Below are 18,532 nucleotides of genomic sequence, written 5' to 3'. Positions count from 1 at the left end.
GAGCCCCTCCTTTGTTTGTGTATCACTTGTTGCCACCAGTGTCAGTCATGTTGAATTCCCCTCCTCAGTTTCCCCCGATTGGTTCTTGTACACCCCTTTATACACTGCTTCCCCCCTTTTTTCCTCGTCTTTTCCCGCCGGATTCTGTGGAGACAATGATACATTAAAAGCACTGGACTACACCGGGCGTGTTAAGACCCTCTTTTCTCTCTGGCTTCTCCGCCTTGCCGCTCTTATCGATACTGTTGCTGCTTCTGCTGAAGGCGCAGCCCGGACGTCCCTGACAGATCCGGGTAGTGCCCCCCGCTGCTAGCTGCTGCTGTGCTCTGAGCTTGCCCCGGCCGCCTTCCCCCCCTGCTCGGAGGGGAGTGAAGTGCATTCGACGCAGCAGCGCGGCATCCATGTATCAGAAAGCTTGATTTATTATTTTATGATAGATAATATATTAAAACTATACTAAAAGAATAGAGGAAAGAATTTCATCAGAAGGCTACGCTAAGAATAGAAAAGGAATGAACAACAAAGGCTCATCTCTGACCGAGACCGTCTGGACAGGTGATCTGTGATTGGCCCTTAATTGGAAACAACCAGATGAGACCAATCACAGATTCCCCCTGTTGCATTCCACAGCAGCAGATAAGAATTGTTTACAGTTTGTTCCTGAGGCCTCTCAGCTTCTCTGGAGGTGAAAAATCCTAAGGAAAGGATTTTTCATAGAACATGTCGGTGACACTGGTGGTGCTGCAAGCCTCTGATAATATCCAGGTAGGAATGCTTGGTTCCTCCCCCTGGGCGGAGCATCCCACAATGGGATGATGAAATTTATGAGTCATGCAGTGAGACTTGATGGCCCATTCACAGAAGATATCTCCCCTGGAGGGCGTTATCAGGGCTGAGTCATGGAAGAGATAAAGAACTCTGCCGTGCCTGTTCATAGCAGTTAATGAAGACGGTGATCAAAAACATTCTCTTGGTTGCATCTTACACTGTAACCTGAAACAGTGGGGTAATCCCAGCTTCAGAAGGGGGGTAGGGGTGGGGGGGTGTGAACACTACCCCCCCTTACCCAAACTGGCTCAGGTGTAAAATCCCCACCATGGGAAGGCCGCACACGCAGGGGATAGAGCCACATTTGCCCCTCCACAGGAGAGGTCTCTCTCCTTGTCGCTCTCTCGCTCTCCCTGCCTTTACTCTCTCTTTCTATCTCTCTCTCTACCTCACATTTATGGTTCAATAAAATCCACTTTGGATTTGGTCTCTTAAACACCTTAATTGGGGCAGAGGCATCTGTCTTACAATTTTATTAACCAGATCGTGACATTGTTGTATTGCAGTAAATAGTTTATTTAGTTGTTGTTGTACTGGTGGTGGGTTCCCCCTCCCTGATCACATGGTTTCCCCCCTGCACACCTGGTCTGTCCCTCAGGTGCTTCGCCCCTCCCCAGTGGTATCCCATTGGCTCCGGTTCTCTCTCCCCCGCCCCCAATCCCCTAGGGTATAAAACCTCCTGTGTGAGAGCTCCAACCCCTCTTTTGTACCTGGGTGACCCATCACCTGTGTCCTGCCCCAAGCCAATAAACAGGATACTTGCACCCACGTGGAGAAGAGCGCCTCTTGTCTTTTACCTTTGTCTATGTGGATCCGTGTGGGCTAGAGTCATAAGCTAGCCGGATTTGGACTCATATAAGGCCCAGGAAAAGCACGGATTACTGCAGGTGGCGCCCCACGTGTTCGTCTCCCACGACGGCCACGGAGCAACTGGTAATTCCACTAGTGGATTACGTTAGCTTTTGGGACTATCATCTGCCTCTGATTTCTTCGTCACGTTTTTGTCAGCAAGAAATTTAGAGGGTGGGATCGAGAACCCGCCGCACCCACGGCGGATCGATTCTAGACGAGGACTTCTATACAGCTCTCAAAGCCAGCCACAGTCCCCAGGCGGGGTGAGTATTCCCCGCGAGTGTTAGTGGGACCCTGGGGGAGCCCCCGGAGGGTGAGGGTGGGCTCCCGGTGAAGGGAAAGCCCGGTCCCGAGGAGGTTTGCGGACTCCGCGCGGTTTGCACGGGTGCAGCGAGTCCGGCGTTGTCTGTGTGCCGTCTCGGCGGCAGCGGGGTTCCGTCGGTCGGGTTTCTGCGGCGCGCGGCTCCCAAAAGCGGCGGTGCGGAGGCGGCAGGAAAGCCGCGGCTTGCGTTTTTGCCGTGAGCGGCCGCACCCAGGCAGCGGCAGACCCTAGCAAGCGGCGGCGAACCGAGACGGGCGGCTCCGAACGCCCGCGTGGCGGTCACGTGGCGCGGGGGAGCCGGCAGTGGGCACCCGCCATTTTAAAAGCCGCGCAGTTTTTACGCAAGCAGTTCGTCTCTCCCCCGGAGGGGGGGGGGAGGCTGCCCGGCTTCTTTCCCGGATTGGCTGTGGACTCAGTGCTTTCAGTTTTGTTTGTACTAGCTGTATAAAAGGTAGATTGAGTGCTGCAGAAAGCAAAAATGGGTGGTAAGCTTTCTGCTACACAGAGAGGTATTTATACCCAAGTTTTAGACACCCTGAGAAGTGGAAACGTTACCGTTTCCAAAGCAGTTTTGAAACGGTTCGTTCGGTGGATTTCTTTACATTTGCCTCAGTTTACCCAGCAGAATGTTCATTCAGTCTATGCCTGGGACAAAATAGGAAACTTGTTAACAGCCAAAGCGGAACAGGGAGATGGGACAGTGTCTCAGTTTTTTCCTGTGTTCCTGGTGATTCGGAAAGCAGTCCTAAAGAGGGATTCTAAAGGATGGCCAGCACAAGTCTCCCTTCCGGCAGCTCCTCCCACTCCCTCTGCCCCTGAACTGAGAAACTCAAGCGAGGCTAACTGGCAATTTCAGGGTAACTGGCACTGCCACTGCTTCCCTGGCCTCCCACCTCTCTCTCAGTACCCTGGCAGTTGTGCACAGGCGGACAGTGTACCTTCAGTGCACCCGTCTAACCAAACTTCTGTTATCCCGAGCTCGCGTTCTCACCCCCCCACTTCCAAAAATGGCTGCGACCGCATGGTTGGAGCCCAAAATGGCGGCACCCATGTGTTTCAGCCCTCCACTTATCCTTCTTCTCCCCACAATCCCTTTCGCCCACCTGTCCCCAACCCCTTCCGGTCTCACAACCCTTTCCTTCCCTCGGACGCTCCTCCCCCTCCTGTTGTCTCCCCGCCCCCCATTATGTCAACTGGTGACCCCGTCCCTGGTTCCCACGGTTGCCCCGCCTCCCTGCCTGTTTCCCACGCCCCCTTGCCTGGGTCCCAAGAGGGTGGGGCCGAGGGCTTGGGGGGTGGGGCTGAGGGCTGGGGGGGTGAGGCTGATGGCTGGGGGGGTGGGCCCTTGCCTGCTTCCCATGGGGGTGGGGCAGGGGGAGGGGATGTCCCCCCTCCTAGCTACCAAGGCACCGGGGTGGGGGGGGCAGAGACAGGGGGTGTACCCTCTCCCATTCCCCATGGGGGTGGGGTGAAGGGTGTTTTCCTGCCTGCTTACCAAGACAGTAGGGCTGAGGGAGGGGGTGGGCCCCTTTCTGGTTCTCATGGGAGTGGGCCTTGGGGACAGGGTGGTCTCCCTGCTGGGTCCCACAGGGGTGGGGCTGAAAAGGGAAACCCTGGAGTTAAAAGCCGAGAGGAAGAAGCAATCCCCTTGGTAGCCCCAGTTCAGTACACAGGTGGTAGGGCTGGTCCCAGAACCTATCAGCCCTTCTCATATCATACAAAGTGCGAGTTATGCAAAAGTCAATTAGAATTTGGGAGAAGTAGTGAAATTTTTAGAAGCATGATGAGAGCTACATTAACATCCCTTGAATTTGTTCCTACTGATATAGTGGATCTTTTCGGGTGCCTGCTTACACAGTCAGAGTTTGATCTATGGGAAAGCTCTTGGAAGAGATCTCTCAGAGATCTCGTGGAGGAACTCAAACAAACCCCTCAGGGTGCCAAAGATTTAGAAAACAATAACATTACTTATATGCGGCGAGGGGGAGTGGGATAAGCCTGAGGACCAAGTTCGGGTGTTGTCCAAATTCATTCTAGATAAGGTTTCAAAAGCTGCATACAAGGCTTTTATCCACCTACCAACTGTTGAACCTACTGGTAGTTTTCTTGACATTAAACAATCTCCTTCAGAAAGTTTCTTGCAGTTTGTCGACCGACTCCGTGCACAGGTTGAGCGACAAGTACGGGACCCCAAGACACAAATGGAAATAGTGAAAGAGATGGCACAGAGGAATGCCAATGAAGTCTGCACTAGGGTGCTCCTGGGACTGCCTCTCAACCCCCCGCCTACAGTGGCAGAGATGATCGAAGCCTGTGCTAGGAAGGCGGAACTGTTTGCTGCACGGGAGGCGTGGTCAAGGCCAACACACCCAGAGACGGTGGCAGCTGTATCTCCGGGAGTCAGGAGGCGGCAGATGTCACCAGAACAACTTCAACATGTCATTTGCTTCATATGCAAAAAACCAGGACACTTTGCCCAGGACTGCCCTCAAAACCAGCAACAAAAGACACCCTTCACACCAAAAAACTCCGAAGTCAGCGCAAACCCGCCCAGCGCCACGACATAAATGCGGCGGGCTTCCCTGAAGGGAAAACCTCCCTCAAAACAGAAAGGGGGGAGGAAGGGAAGTGGGATGCGGGAAAACAACATTGCCATTTACAGGATAAAATCTGGTGGTCTCACAAGCGTTTCAAGCTCGTGACCACCAAAGCTTTTGCTTTCAGGTCTACCCAGTGGATGGTCATTGGAGTGGGCCCACCTGAGGACTCGCAGAACTTGACAAAAGATTGCGCAAAATTGGACAGTGAGTACTTTGTTATTGGGGACACTGCACACACACCCATGGAGATTGAGGTGGCTCCCATGACAATCAAAGGGGACATACCTAACCTCATTCTCCTGGCGCGCTGTCCACAGCCACCCTTCTATTTGGCCAAGGGGCAAATCATCGCCCAGGCCATTCCTGTCCCAGCAGACATTTCGGTAGATGACAAGGCACCTAGTGTATACTGGGCAGAAGTGGTTGGCGAGGACAAACCCATCATGGGATGCAACCTGATGCGTGGAACAGAACATCTCCACGTGGAAGGGTTGCTTGACACAGGGGCAGATGTGACAATCATACCCGAAAGGTTGTGGCCGTCACATTGGGATTTGCAGCCTGTGGCTGGCCAAATCCAAGGTGTAGGAGGAGTCACATTGGCAAAGATATCAAAAAGCATCGTACAAATTGAGGGACCAGACGGAAAATTGGCCAGTGTCCGTCCATTTGTTACTAATTACAAAGCTCCCTTGTGGGGTAGAGACACCATGTCCCAGTGGGGAGTCAAACTGGTCATTCCTAAGACACCCCAGGATTTTTAAAAGCGGCCACTGTGGAGCGCCTCGCCCACAAGTTAACATGGCTGAATGATGATCCAGTCTGGGTAAAACAGTGGCCACTCAGTAATGAAAAGATAAAGGCGCTCGAGGAGCTAGTGGAAGAACAATTGGCTAAAGGACACATTGAAGAGACATCTAGCTGCTGGAATTCCCCAGTCTTTGTAATAAAAAAGCCAGGGAAGGATAAGTGGCGGCTCCTCCAAGATTTAAGAGAAATAAACAAAAAATTGTGGACATGGGGTCTCTCCAACCAGGGATGCCCTCCCCAGCGATGCTTCCCCAAAATTGGCAATTGGCTGTCCTAGACATCAAGGACTGTTTCTTCCATATCCCTCTACACATAGAAGATGCTCAAAGGTTTGCCTTTTCTGTTCCTACCACCAATCGAAAAGCCCCAATGAAGCGCTACCACTGGAAAGTATTGCCACAGGGAATGAAATGCAGTCCATCCATCTGCCAGTGGTACGTGGCTTCATTGCTGTCCCCAGTGCGCGCCCAGAAAAAAGAGGCAATCATCCTACACTACATGGATGATGTGCTTGTGTGTGCCCCCGATGACATAATACTCCAAGACACACTTGACCTAGTGGTTAAAGTTTTAACCTCTGCTGGATTTCAATTGCAGGAAAACAAGGTTCAGAGGATGCCACCTTGGAACTACCTGGGCTTGCAAATCACTGCGCAGACCATTGTTCCGCAGAAATTGGAAATTAAGAGTGATCCCAAAACCCTAGCAGATCTCCATTCCTTGTGTGGGTCTTTGAACTGGGTCAGGCCTTGGCTGGGTCTCACTAACAGGGACCTAGCTCCCCTTCTCAATTTACTGAAGGGAGAGAGAGAGCTAGTCTCTCCCAGGGAACTGACCCCAGAGGCAAAAACCGCCCTCCAAAAAGTTCAGAAGGCTTTGGCCGAGAGGCAGGCTCATCGTTATAAGCCCGAGCTGCCTTTCGAATTCATTGTTTTAGGGAAGTTACCACACATACACGGATTGATATTCCAGTGGTTTGAAGTACAAAAAGATCCACTTCTAATCATAGAGTGGGTTTTCCTCTCCCATCAGAGATCCAAAACCATCACACAGCCACAGGAGCTGATAGCTCAGCTGATCTGGAAGGCCAGGTTAAGATTGCGTGAGCTGGCCGGTTGTGACTTTGAGTGTATTCACCTTCCAGTCCATCTTGCTAAGGAGGGAAAGGGCTCTCCTGAGAAGTTGACAAAGAAAATGTTCAATGACCTGCTCCAGAACAATGCCAGTCTCCAGCTATCCCTGGACAGCTACAGTGGACAGGTATCAGTCCAGGCCCCGTCACACAAGCTGTTCAACGAGGAATTCCACCTCATTGCTCCTGAGAAAAGGAGTCGTAGGCCACTCAAGGCGCTTACAGTGTTCACTGATGCATCTGGAGCATCCCACAAGTCGGTGATGACTTGGAGAAATCCCCAGACCCAGCATTGGGAAGCTGATGTTGAGTTTGTGGAGGGGTCGCCCCAGATTGCTGAACTGGCCGCAGTCGTGAGAGCCTTTGAGAAGTTTTCGGAGCCAATTAATTTGGTTACCGATTCAGCCTACGTGGCGGGAGTAGTGTCCAGGGCGGAGCAGGCAGTTCTCAAGGACATTGAGGATGGGCATCTCCACAGGTTGCTCTCAAAACTAATTTATTTGGTTTCACAGCGGGAGCACCCTTTCTATGTGATGCACGTGAGGTCACACACCGATTTGCCAGGCGAGATCGCAGAAGGTAATCGCAAAGCAGATTCCCTTGCAGCTCCAGCAGAAATGGCACGCCTTCCAGACATCTTTCAACAGGCAAAACTCAGTCACCAACAATACCATCAAAATATTCCAGGTCTAATCCGCCAGTTCCAGCTAACACGAAGTCAGGCTCGAGCCATTGTGGCCACCTGTCCCAATTGCCAGCTTCAGGCAGTGCCATCCCTGGGTGTTGGGGTTAACCCCCGAGGCCTTGGCAGCTGTGAAGTGTGGCAGACAGACATCACACACATTCCCAGTTTCGGTCGCATGAAATACGTACACGTCAGCATAGACACATACTCAGGTGCGGTTTATGCCTCTGCCCACACAGGGGAAAGGGCTGCGCATGCTAAACAACACTTGCTGCAAGCCTTTTCAGTATTGGGGGTCCCTAGGGAGATCAAGACTGACAATGGCCCAGCGTATGCCTCCAAGGAGTTCCTGGAGTTTGTCCAGCAGTGGGGAGTGGAGCATAAGACAGGCATTCCCCACTCCCCCACAGGTCAAGCTGTGATCGAACGTGCCCACCATACACTCAAAGAAGTTCTGGCTAGGCAGGGAAATTCTGCAGTGTGGATGACTCCACAACAAAAGCTCTGTAAAGCCTTGTTTACCATCAATTTTCTGAATTGTTCATTTGAAAACATGAACCCTCCGGTAATACGTCATTTCAATAATAACAACCGGTTTAAGTTGTCACAGCGTCCACCAGTTCTCATTAAGGACCCAGAAACTTGGACAACCAAGGGTCCTTATGAGCTCGTCACCTGGGGGCGTGGTTACGCATGTGTATCCACCCCCTCAGGACCTCGATGGATACCCCAAAAGTGGGTAAAACCTTTCATCCCTAAAAATCCAGCTCCAGCAGACAGGGATGAGAAGCAAGCAGCTGTTGCCTCCAAGAGAAGACGCCTCCGGGAAAAGAAAGAAAAATCATCATAGAAAAGTCAGCTGCATTCCGGCAGACCCATGAACTTGTATGTATTTTCTTTAAAAAATTGTCTGCTTTCCTTTGTAGAACAGGAAATCTACTTCCCACTTAACCTCACGAAGAGCTCTGTCCGAGTTGTGATCCTGTTCACGCTGAGCAGTCTGACAGCTGCGTGGATTGTTCGTCAGCCACGCCAAAACATCTGGGTGACCCTGGCACAGACGCTCCAACAGGACTGAGCTGCATGAACCTAACATCAAAGTCACCCGACATCCACGCAGCCCTCTGAGAAGTAAAAGGCGTGATCGGACAAGTCAAGCAAGAATCTGAGGACTGTTCAAGGACTGGAGACTCTCGGGGTGGTGGACAAATTTTTAATCAGTAGCACAAATGGTCCAACACATCTCCTTTCAATTTTAGTTAACAGAAAAGGTGGAGGTGTTGTATTGCAGTAAATGGTTTATTTAGTTGTTGTTGTACTGGTGGTGGGTTCCCCCTCCCTGATCACATGGTTTCCCCCCTGCACACCTGGTCTGTCCCTCAGGTGCTTCGCCCCTCCCCAGTGGCATCCCATTGGCTCCGGTTCTCTCTCCCCCGCCCCCAATCCCCTAGGGTATAAAACCTCCTGTGTGAGAGCTCCAACCCCTCTTTTGTACCTGGGTGACCCATCACCTGTGTCCTGCCCCAAGCCAATAAACAGGATACTTGCACCCACGTGGAGAAGAGCGCCTCTCGTCTTTTACCTTTGTCTATGCGGATCCGTGTGGGCTAGAGTCTTATGCTAGCCGGATTTGGACTCATATAAGGCCCAGGAAAAACACGGATTACCGCACGACATTACTTTGGCACAGTGAGTTTAGGCGCTGTTTTCTGACCCCAAGTGCCTTTGACAACAGCGTGGTTCCCTCCTTTGAGGAGGTTGTGTTTCTTTCTGGAGCACAGACAAGGGAGAGCACCAGAAGCCTGAGTTTGGAAGAGCAGAGAGGGGGGACCCTAGAGATTCCCGTGACAGCCTGGAGAGGGTGGGCACCCTGGAGAGGAGAACCCTCAATACATGCAGGATCCCCAGAAGTCCAAAGTGGAGAAATCAGAGAGAGGGAACTCCTGGAGAGGTTTACTTTGGGACGATCTTGATCCATTCAAGTCCTGTGGGGGGTCAATCTTGGTATTTCTGAGGGTTTTTTCAGCTGAATCTTGGTGCTTTGGACTTTTTTATGGACACAAAATATCTGATGGCTTCTAGAGATGGGCTTGGGCAGGAGGAATCCCCAACCCAATGTGCTTAGCCCTTGTTTTCCCCCCAAACCAGGATTTCTCATTCACAAAGTTTGGCCAAATGGAGGAGGAGGCTGTGAAGAAGAGGAAGATGGCCCAGGAGCCCCAAGTAGGTGAGGAGGAAGTCACTGCCTGTGGTGGCTAACAGCTGGCCTGGAGGCCTCACAGCTATAAATAACCCTAATTATAATTATATAATTAATATATAACTAATTAGAACTAATAATTATGTAACTAACTAATAATTATATAACTCAACCAGTCTGGACCATTTGGGAACCAGTCAAGGCCATTAGAGATGCAGACAGCTATTGGCCAGTTAGCTGGCTGGTAGCAGAATCCAGCCAGTCAGGACTAACCATGTGGGCTTTTGATAACTATATAAAAGGGAACTGCACTTGATAAAAATTGGCTGTTGTTGCATGAACCTCGAGTGTTATGTATCTGTGTCGACTGCAATGAGGGGTGATCCTGATGTGATAGGCAGCAGCCACAACATGTGGAGAGTGGAGAGATGGAGCCCAGCAGAGGGGCAGCTGGGCGAGCTGCTGGCAGCAGGGATTGCTCCAAAGGAGGGCAGCTGGGAGAGCTGCCAGCAACGGGGAGAGCTGCAAAGGTCCAGACTGTGTAAATAGAAGAAGCTGGTGGGGACATGGGGATGCAAGTTTCCACTGAAAAAAAGGCTGTGATTCAGGTATGGACTATCTTTTTACATAAACAAGGAATATAAAATACAAGGAACGGGTTGTACAAGCCCTGCTGTTGTGGTGTAAGAGCCATGGACGGGACCCTACCACAGAAGTTGCTTGTAATGTACAGACATGGAAGCGGGCTGGCAATTTAATATTTGACTCAGCCTCACAAGGCAATGAATTGGCTAGAGACATTTTAACAAACTGGTGGCTGGTGCTGGACACTTTAAAACAAATGAAAGCCAGGCAGAGCATGAAAGCCACGGCTGAGGCATCATGGGCACTGCCCGCCAGATTATCCCATAAGGGCAGAGGGCAGGGGGAAGCAGGGGAAGGAGTAAATGCCACCTTGGGCGTGTGGGTGGAGAGGATGGACAAGAAACTGGGAGGGGAGTGGCCACTACCAGAGCCCCCAGTCCCCGTGGCCCCATATCACCACACCTCCAGACCTCCACTGCTGGCAAGGGAGACATTTGTGCAGTGCCCAAGCCTGCCTGCGCCATGGCTGCAGGAGCCATTGCTGTGCTCTACTCCCCATATTGGCGTTAACACGCTCAGCACACCCCTGGCTGCAGCTGGTTGGGCAGCCCAGCCATCACTTGGCACGCCCACCAATGGCATCACTACGTGAGTGAGCCTGGAAATCAAACTTCGCTCAGCGCCGGGAATGCTAGTGCAGAGCCACGAGTGCCTGAACCCAGAAGTGTTGGCAGGAGGTTGCTGGCACATGGCACTGAGGGACACCACACCGTGCTTCACACACAGTTAGGGGTCGAAAAGCCCAAGGGACATTTACCACCAAGACTCCCAGTATCCTAAATGAGGGGGGAGTCAAGTTACCACACCCTTGCTGACCTGAGGGAAGGCACTTCCATCATGCTGCTGGTATCAGTTATCAGTTATCAGTTATCTATACATGATCCAATCAGCTCGTGGAAGCAGATAAAATTAACAGCCATCATGGATGGGGATCTTAACGGTGTGGTAAGGATTTCTGTGCCCATGCCTGTGTTGTCATCGGGTGGCCAAGAGCCTGCGGGTGGGACAGTCAGAGCATTCCTGGTGCTAAGAGGCGACAGGACCACATCTGACAGGTGTGTTCCCCTCAAATGGCAAATCCTTTCAGGACTTTGCCAGCTACCCGCCAAACATGCACTGAGGTCTCTGGCAGTAGTAAGCATGCTATGATTTTTAACTGCCAATGAGGCAACCTTTTGACATCAAGCAGATAGTGAAGCTGCTTTGTACCCCAGTTCAGGATATGATGTTTGAGTCCACCTGGTGTCAATATGCAGAGGACCAGGGGCTGAAGAATCAAGAGGTTCCACAGCAAGTTACACGTTTTGGGGCAGGAGTTTCTCAACTTATGGGACTGCCCCCTGATGACAATCCACAATTATAGGCATTACTACATTCTTTAATTTTGGTACAGGGAAAAGACTTTGGAATACAAGCCCTGCTGAAGGTTGCTGACATGGCAACACCAACTCAGAGGTATTCCATGAATAAACAGGGTTCTAAGGAACCATGCATACAATTCATACTGTTATGGATGAACAAGGCCAGACTTTCTTGAGAGAAAAAGGCTCTCATTTATTTAAAAGGAGCTACAGGAGACAGGAGGGCCGAGATAGGCTCAGACCCCCACGCAACATGTCAAAAAATAACAGTGTCTCCACCTCACATACACACTGCATTCTCCAGGAAGTGAGTTCCTCAAAAGAACCCCGAACTTAACTGAACTCTCATTTTTATAACCCCCCTTCAGGTCCAGGATTGGTGGGCTTTGGATCCACGAGGCAATTGGCCTGTTTCTGGTGCTCCCATTGGTCTTTACTGCCATTAATTCCTGACCAATCATTTCCTTGGGGGTCGAATGATTAGCTAGGTCCTTCATCCAATCACCCCCCGCAGTGCTGGTCCCACTGTGCTGACTCTGTCTCTGGATGCCACTCTGCCCCCCTGGATCCCCCAGAACCCACAAAGAACACTGACCAACCCCCCCCCCCAAAAAAAAACAACAACTCCCCCTCCCAAGGTCACAAGAACCAACTCAACCCCAACTCAACACAAACTGAATCTCACTTATAACAATACAGAGGTTAAGAGATGCCATGGAAAACCAAATAATAAATAATGATACAAGTAATCAATTAATATTACAGTTAGCTTGGGATAATGCAAATGAGGACTGCAAAAGAGCTATCAATTTGTTACCAAAAGAAAATCCATCCTTAAATGAGTTAATTGATGTGTGTGGTAAAGCTGGGACTGATTCATATAATATGGCTTTGTTAGCTGATTTTTTTGCAGATGCTGTGGAGTTGTCCCATTGATGCTATGGATGTGGACAACAAGGCCCCATAAGAACAGATTGTCCCCACAAGACCAGCTTACTGGGAACACATCAGAGACACAGAACTGTGACTGCAATAGGAAATTGTAATAGATGCGGGAAACCCAGTCATTTGGCCAAGCTGTGTAGGTCCAAGTTTCACTTTAATGGACAGCCTCTCAGTGAACAGGGAAACGGGAACAGGAGCACAATGGAGAGGCGTGCACAGACACAATCGTCATTCCATTCCCCAGTGTGAGCCTATGTAACCGACTCACCCAAAAAACCAGAGAGTCGGCAGGTATGGATAGGTATGGATGTTTCCACTGTCATCACAGTAATTATAAATTTATTACAGGTACATAAAGGGAGAGGGTTAAGTGCTCTGTTGCTGAGGAGATCAAGTGCAACACTACAAGGCATTTTTGTTTACCCTGGTGTCATAGACGCTGGTTACACAGGACACATATGTGCTATGGTGTCAATGCCTTCTCCTCCTGTAACTTTGGCAGCAAAAACTCATATCCAGCCAGCTTATCCCTTTCAAGTCTTGTGTTCCCAAAACAGACCCAAGGACACAAGGAGATCGAGGCTTCAGATCAACTGGAGAACCTCAGGTGTACCAGACTCAGGTCATCTTTGATTGAAGACCAGCTATGATTTGTACACTTACAATACCTTGGGTAAGTCCATCTCACATAAAGTTCAGTGCTGTTATGAGTCAGGTATGGAGGTTGGCTCATGCAAATGAGGAGGAGTTGTTGAGTGTGGTGGAGAGAGGTTCTGTTAGGGTTGGTGGTTCTTTTGACACGTACTTTTGTTGTTCCAGAGTGGTTTTGAACCCTTTTCTGTTGTCCCTTCAATCCTCCCCCACCCTGTGTGGTGGCTGCCTGGCACCTCCAGCTGACAGGACTGTTGGGGCATATGGGGGAGGGCGTGTGCTTGCCCCTTGCTGGGAGGCCTGGCAGGGTAGCATCACACCACCAATCAAGATGCAAGAAGAGCTCCACCAATGAAAGGCATGGAAGGACATAAAAGGACCTGTTGTCCTTTTCTGTTGTCCCTTCAATCCTCCCCCACCCTGTGTGGTGGCTGCCTGGCACCTCCAGCTGACAGGACTGTTGGGGCATATGGGGGAGGGCATGTGCTTGCCCCTTGCTGGGAGGCCTGGCAGGGTAGCATCACACCACCAATCAAGATGCAAGAAGAGCTCCACCAATGAAAGGCATGGAAGGACATAAAAGGACTCCTCATGAATATTAATGAGGCTAATGCACATTTGGGCGTATAAAAGGTGGAAATGCCATTTTTTTAAGCCAAGCCTCTGGTGAGCAGAAGGAGTCTCACTATGCTCCCAGTGTTGTCCTCCCCTTTGCCTTGCAATTTTGAGGAGTTCTAATTAAATTTTATTTACTCATTCCTGCCAGGAGTTTGAGTCATTTATGACAGTGCTGTGGTAGATAGCGGAGCGGACATTACTATCATTTCTGCAGACACATGGCCTCAATCGTGGCTTACCACAGCCGTAGTATCTGTTGTTTCTGGCCTTGGAGGTATTACACAGAGTCATCTAAGCAGTAAACCTGTGTTGGTAAAAATCCTGAAGATCAAACAGCCACTATACTATAAAATGTCCCTTCCCCATAAGTTAAGTGCTGCCCCACTTAAATTATGGAGAAGCGACATCTTATCAGCATGGAGAGTCAGGATAGGAATGGATTTTTATCTGGGACTACTGTAAATGGTGTACAACAACCTACCTTAGCCTTGAAATGGCTCACTGAACAGCCTGTCCGGGTTCAACAGTGGCCTCTTGAAAATGAAAATCTAAATGCCTATAAATCCCTAGTATAGGAACAATTGGCTCAAGGTCACAACAGCTTTCAACAAGCCTGTGGAACCCTCCTGTGTTCATAATCAGAAAGAAATAATGTCACTGGAGGTTACACCATGATTTAAAAAAGATTAATGCTGTCATGGAGAGTATGGGTGCTTTACAGTCTGGAATGCCATCACCTACTATACCTGCCAATTGGGACAGATTGTTGATTTAAAGGATTGGTTTTTAATTGTTCCCTTACACCGAGGTGATACCCCAAAGTTTGCCTTTACAGTGTCTTCCATCAATCATGTAGTACCAGTTGAATGACACCAATGGAAAGTGCTGCCACAAGATATGAAAAATAGCCCCAAAATTTCCAGTGGTATGTTGCACAGGCACTCTCAATAGTAAAAGAACAATTTCCAGAGGCATGCTGTTATCACTATATGGATGACATCCTAATAGCAACACCAACCAAAGAAGACCTTTTACAAATTTGCCCAGAATTGATGCAAGAATTTGGCTTACAAATTGCACTACAAAAGGTACAACTGTTGCTGTGCACGGCCAATTTCCAGTTATGTTATCTCCCCTATTTTGTACTGTTCTCCCCATTTTGTAATGTTCTCCCCAGTTTCAACCCCATATTTAGTTCGATGGTTCAGTCCTGGTTCCCCCTTTCCCCGGATAGTATCCTCCCTGTCTGGGCACGCTGCCAACCCCTTGTTTCCACCCCCGTTCCCCTAGCAACTACCCCATTTGTTACATTTTCCTCCCCTCCCAGGCCCTGTCCGTCTCCCGGGGCCCTGCCCATTCTTCCAGAGACTTTTCCCTTCCCCAGGGAGTGATTGGGCAGGTGCTCTGGGCCCCTCCCTAGTCTGTATATTATTTGTTGCCTCTGGTGTCACTTATGTTCAATACCCCTCCTCAGTTTTCCCTCACTGGTTCATGTAATGTATCTCTACCTATGTTCCACCCCCTTTATAAGTTGCTGTCACTGTCCCCCCTTGCCTTTGCCCGGTTGGATTTCCCTTGGAGACAAATAAAGCCCTCCGAACTGCACCAATTGGGTGAAGGTCCTCTTTTCTCTACGCTTCCTCCGACCTTCGCTGCTCCTCAGACGCTGCTCCAGCCTGCTGAAGGCGCTGCCTGGACGCCCCTGGCTCATCAAGGTAGTGCCCCCCGCTGCTAGCTGCTGCTAGTGCTCACCTGCTAGCCGGCGCTTCCTCCTCCCCACCGTGTGGGGAGTAGAGGGTCTTCGAAGCAGCAGTGCAGCAGCTTGGCGCCCAACGTGAGGCGAGAGAAGACCCCCTTGCCCCACGGCAGGAGTTAGCAGCGCCGAGGAGATTCTTCGCCTCGACGACTGCCGTTTGCTCCGTGGTCGTCAAGCTACCCTGTCCCGTCGAGCAGACCCCGTTCTAGGGGTAGCGCTCCCGGCGGGGATAGGAACAACACCTCCTACACCCGGGAACTGTTCCTGAGGGAAGCTGCGGCCCACGGAGCTTTTCCCCGCGTCCCACCGGTTTGGGTGAGTAGCTCCAGCTCACCATCTTTGTGAGCTACCCCCGCCCAATCTCCCAGTTCTGCCTGGTCGGGTCTTAGGTTCTGCCCTGGGCCCGGTGAGGTTGGGGCTGGTGGTTGGGGATTTTCAGTTGCTGTTTTTCTTTAAGTTTTAATCCGTGGTTACGCCTTTTGGGGACGGAGATGGGTGCTAACCTCTCCGTTCCCCAGAAAAGAGTCCTATACCAAGTTGTGGGTACCCTTGAGGGGCGGGATGTTAAAATTGTTAAAAAAGAGTTGAAGCAATTAGTTCTTTGGTTGTTCACTCGATTTCCCGAGCTGTCCCCAGATTCAGTTAACGATATAAACTTTTGGAATTCGGTCGGTGTGAAATTATCTTAATTAGGTACTAAAGAGGGATGGCGGAACAAAAGATTAGTATATTGGAGTTTCCAAATTGTTACTGCATTAAAAGAGAAACAAAAACTAAATGAAAATAAGAAATTGAGTGAACAACCACCCCCCAGTTCTTGTTCTCATTATCTATCTTTAAAATCATCTTTATTCTTTGGGATAGAAATTTTCTTCTTTTTTGGAAGCACAGGATTACTCTTCTCTCTTTGTTCAAACTTCTCATGGGGTTATAACTATTTTAACACCTGTTTATCTTAGTATGGAGGCTTTTGCTCAACATTAATTTGAAAACTTTATCTCTTTATAGTTTTATACGTAATAGGGAAAAAAAGAGTTTTTTCTTTATAGTTTACAAGAAGATTTGAGCTCTAAAAACAAGACATCTCTTTACTTTTCTTCTTTGAGACTTAACTTCTTTACTGACTTTGATGTCTCTATGGTGTTTCTTTACATGCTTGCATCTTGTTCTTTTATTTCTCTCGAGGGAGGATTGAAGCACAGAAAGAGTTAATATCACACCTGGAGCTTACCTGGCCAGCTGGTAACTTATGGCTGGCAGAGCTGTGGCTGGGACAGCGTTAGAATCGGCCTCATGGTTGATGATTTGCTCGCATTCCAAACCACGACACCACCCCACAACTGGCACCTTTATTAACATCCTTTAAGTTGACCCTGAGTTAACCTCATAAGAAAATTCACACCAGAGGCAAAACCCACACTTGAATTAGTAGAGTGGGTCATAAAAAACAGACAAGTGTATCGGATATGTCCAAAAGTTTGTGTTACAGTATTTGTTTTTGTTGTTGACCTACATCCCACGGGTATCATTGGTCAATGGGACACTCAGTGATCTGACCCACTACACATTCTGAAATGCATTTTTTCCCTCACCAACCTAAAAAGGCAGCACCTTCTGTATTTGAATTAATTGCACAATTAAATACCAAATGTTGCCAAAGATGCTTCCAATCGTCGGGACTCTCCCTGGAGTTGCCCTCTGGTGGAGCAGGAGCACTAACAGCAGCAGCACCACGCAGCTCCCTTACCCCCTCAGGCTGCAGCCCTACTCCCCACCCCCATTCCCGTGGCATCGCCCCCAAGCTCGGAACCCGCAGGTGAGAGGGGAGAGGGAGGCTGCCTCAAATCCATCCAGGGGTCTCCAGGGGGACTTTTGGCAGGGCAGGGGATGTCTGCCTATTGAAGAACCCCAAAGCTGAGTCAGAAATGCCCTGGAGGAATCCTGGCAGGGGGAGCCCATGTGGCCGAAAGGTTTGTGCAGCACAGCCAGCCTGAGCTGTGGAGCCCTCAGGGACCCATGCGAGAGGCAACTCTCAGGAATGGGACTGGGAATTGGACTGGAAATAGGGGATAGGACCAGGAATTGGGAATGGGGACAGAGACCGGGAATGGGAACAGGGACTGAATATGGGACCAGGAATACGGGACAGGACCAGGAATGGGACTGGGAATGGGGACAGGGACAGGGAATAGGACTGGGAAGGCGGGACAAGGACTGGGAATGGGATGCAAACTGGAATGGGAACAGGACAGGACCAGGATAGGGGAGACACGAGAACAGGCGGGGGGAAGGGGAGTGACAGTGGGGAGTAGGGCAACTGCTACAGGGGACACTAAGTTGGAATGGGGGGACATGGGCAAAGGTCCAGGGCAGGGAGTCCTTGATCAGGTGCCTCAGAACCTCTGCCGGGGTCTCCCCACTCGGCCTAGGGTGCCCAAAGCCCTGAGCAACCCCCAAGTCCCTCCCAGGAACCCTCACCTCCCTTGAACCCAGCATCCCCCACATCCCATCAAAGATCCCCCATGACAACATCCATGGCCATGCCCACACCATATCCTCATACATGTTTCAGTTCAACATCTATTTTGACCCTGGTTTTGAATGTTTTGAAGGGACAAAGAGAAATGAAAAGACAATCTAGGGCACAAGGAGCCGGGAGGATGTGGAGCCCTCAGCCAGATGTCTTCCTAACATGGATCACTGGTACCATGGATCACTGGGGTTCTGCTCACCATGGGGCCCTAGGGATCATCCAGCACAGATCCTCCCATGGGGGATGGAGCTGGAGCAGTGCACGGAGCTCTTCTCGCAGCTGGGCCACTGGCAGGGCTTCCCTTAGTGGTGGGTCTGTTGGTGTTTGGTCAAGTGAGAGCTCTGTGAGAAGCTCCTGCCACACTCGGGACACTCACAGAGCCTCTCCCCAGTGTGGATGTGCTGGTGGGTGAAGAGGTTACAGTTGTACCTGAAGCCCTTCCTGCAGTTGGGGCAGAGGAAGGGCCTCTCCTCTGTGTGAATCAGCTTGTGCAAGAAGAGATGGTGGCTGCTCTGAAACTTCTTCCTGCATTTGTCACACTTATAGGGCTGTTCCCCTGTGTGGATCCTCTGGTAGACAATCAGTTCAGAGCTT

The 18,532-nt window shown here is 50.3% G+C and overlaps 1 protein-coding gene across 1 annotated transcript in view; it reads right to left on the bottom strand.

Annotated features, from left to right (window-relative positions):
- Nucleotides 1-18,532, bottom strand: part of LOC127059077 (zinc finger protein 646-like) — a 69,210-nt gene that overhangs the window by 39,671 nt on the left and 11,007 nt on the right. The window contains 1 exon segment of the mRNA XM_050984777.1: nucleotides 18,258-18,530. Coding sequence (XP_050840734.1) covers nucleotides 18,258-18,530 — 273 coding nt within the window.

Source organism: Serinus canaria, chromosome 25 (genome assembly GCF_022539315.1).
Source record: "Serinus canaria isolate serCan28SL12 chromosome 25, serCan2020, whole genome shotgun sequence".
NCBI lineage: Eukaryota > Metazoa > Chordata > Aves > Passeriformes > Fringillidae > Serinus > Serinus canaria.
Note: the sequence above shows the minus strand (reverse complement) of the source record. Positions and strands in the feature narration are given on the sequence as shown.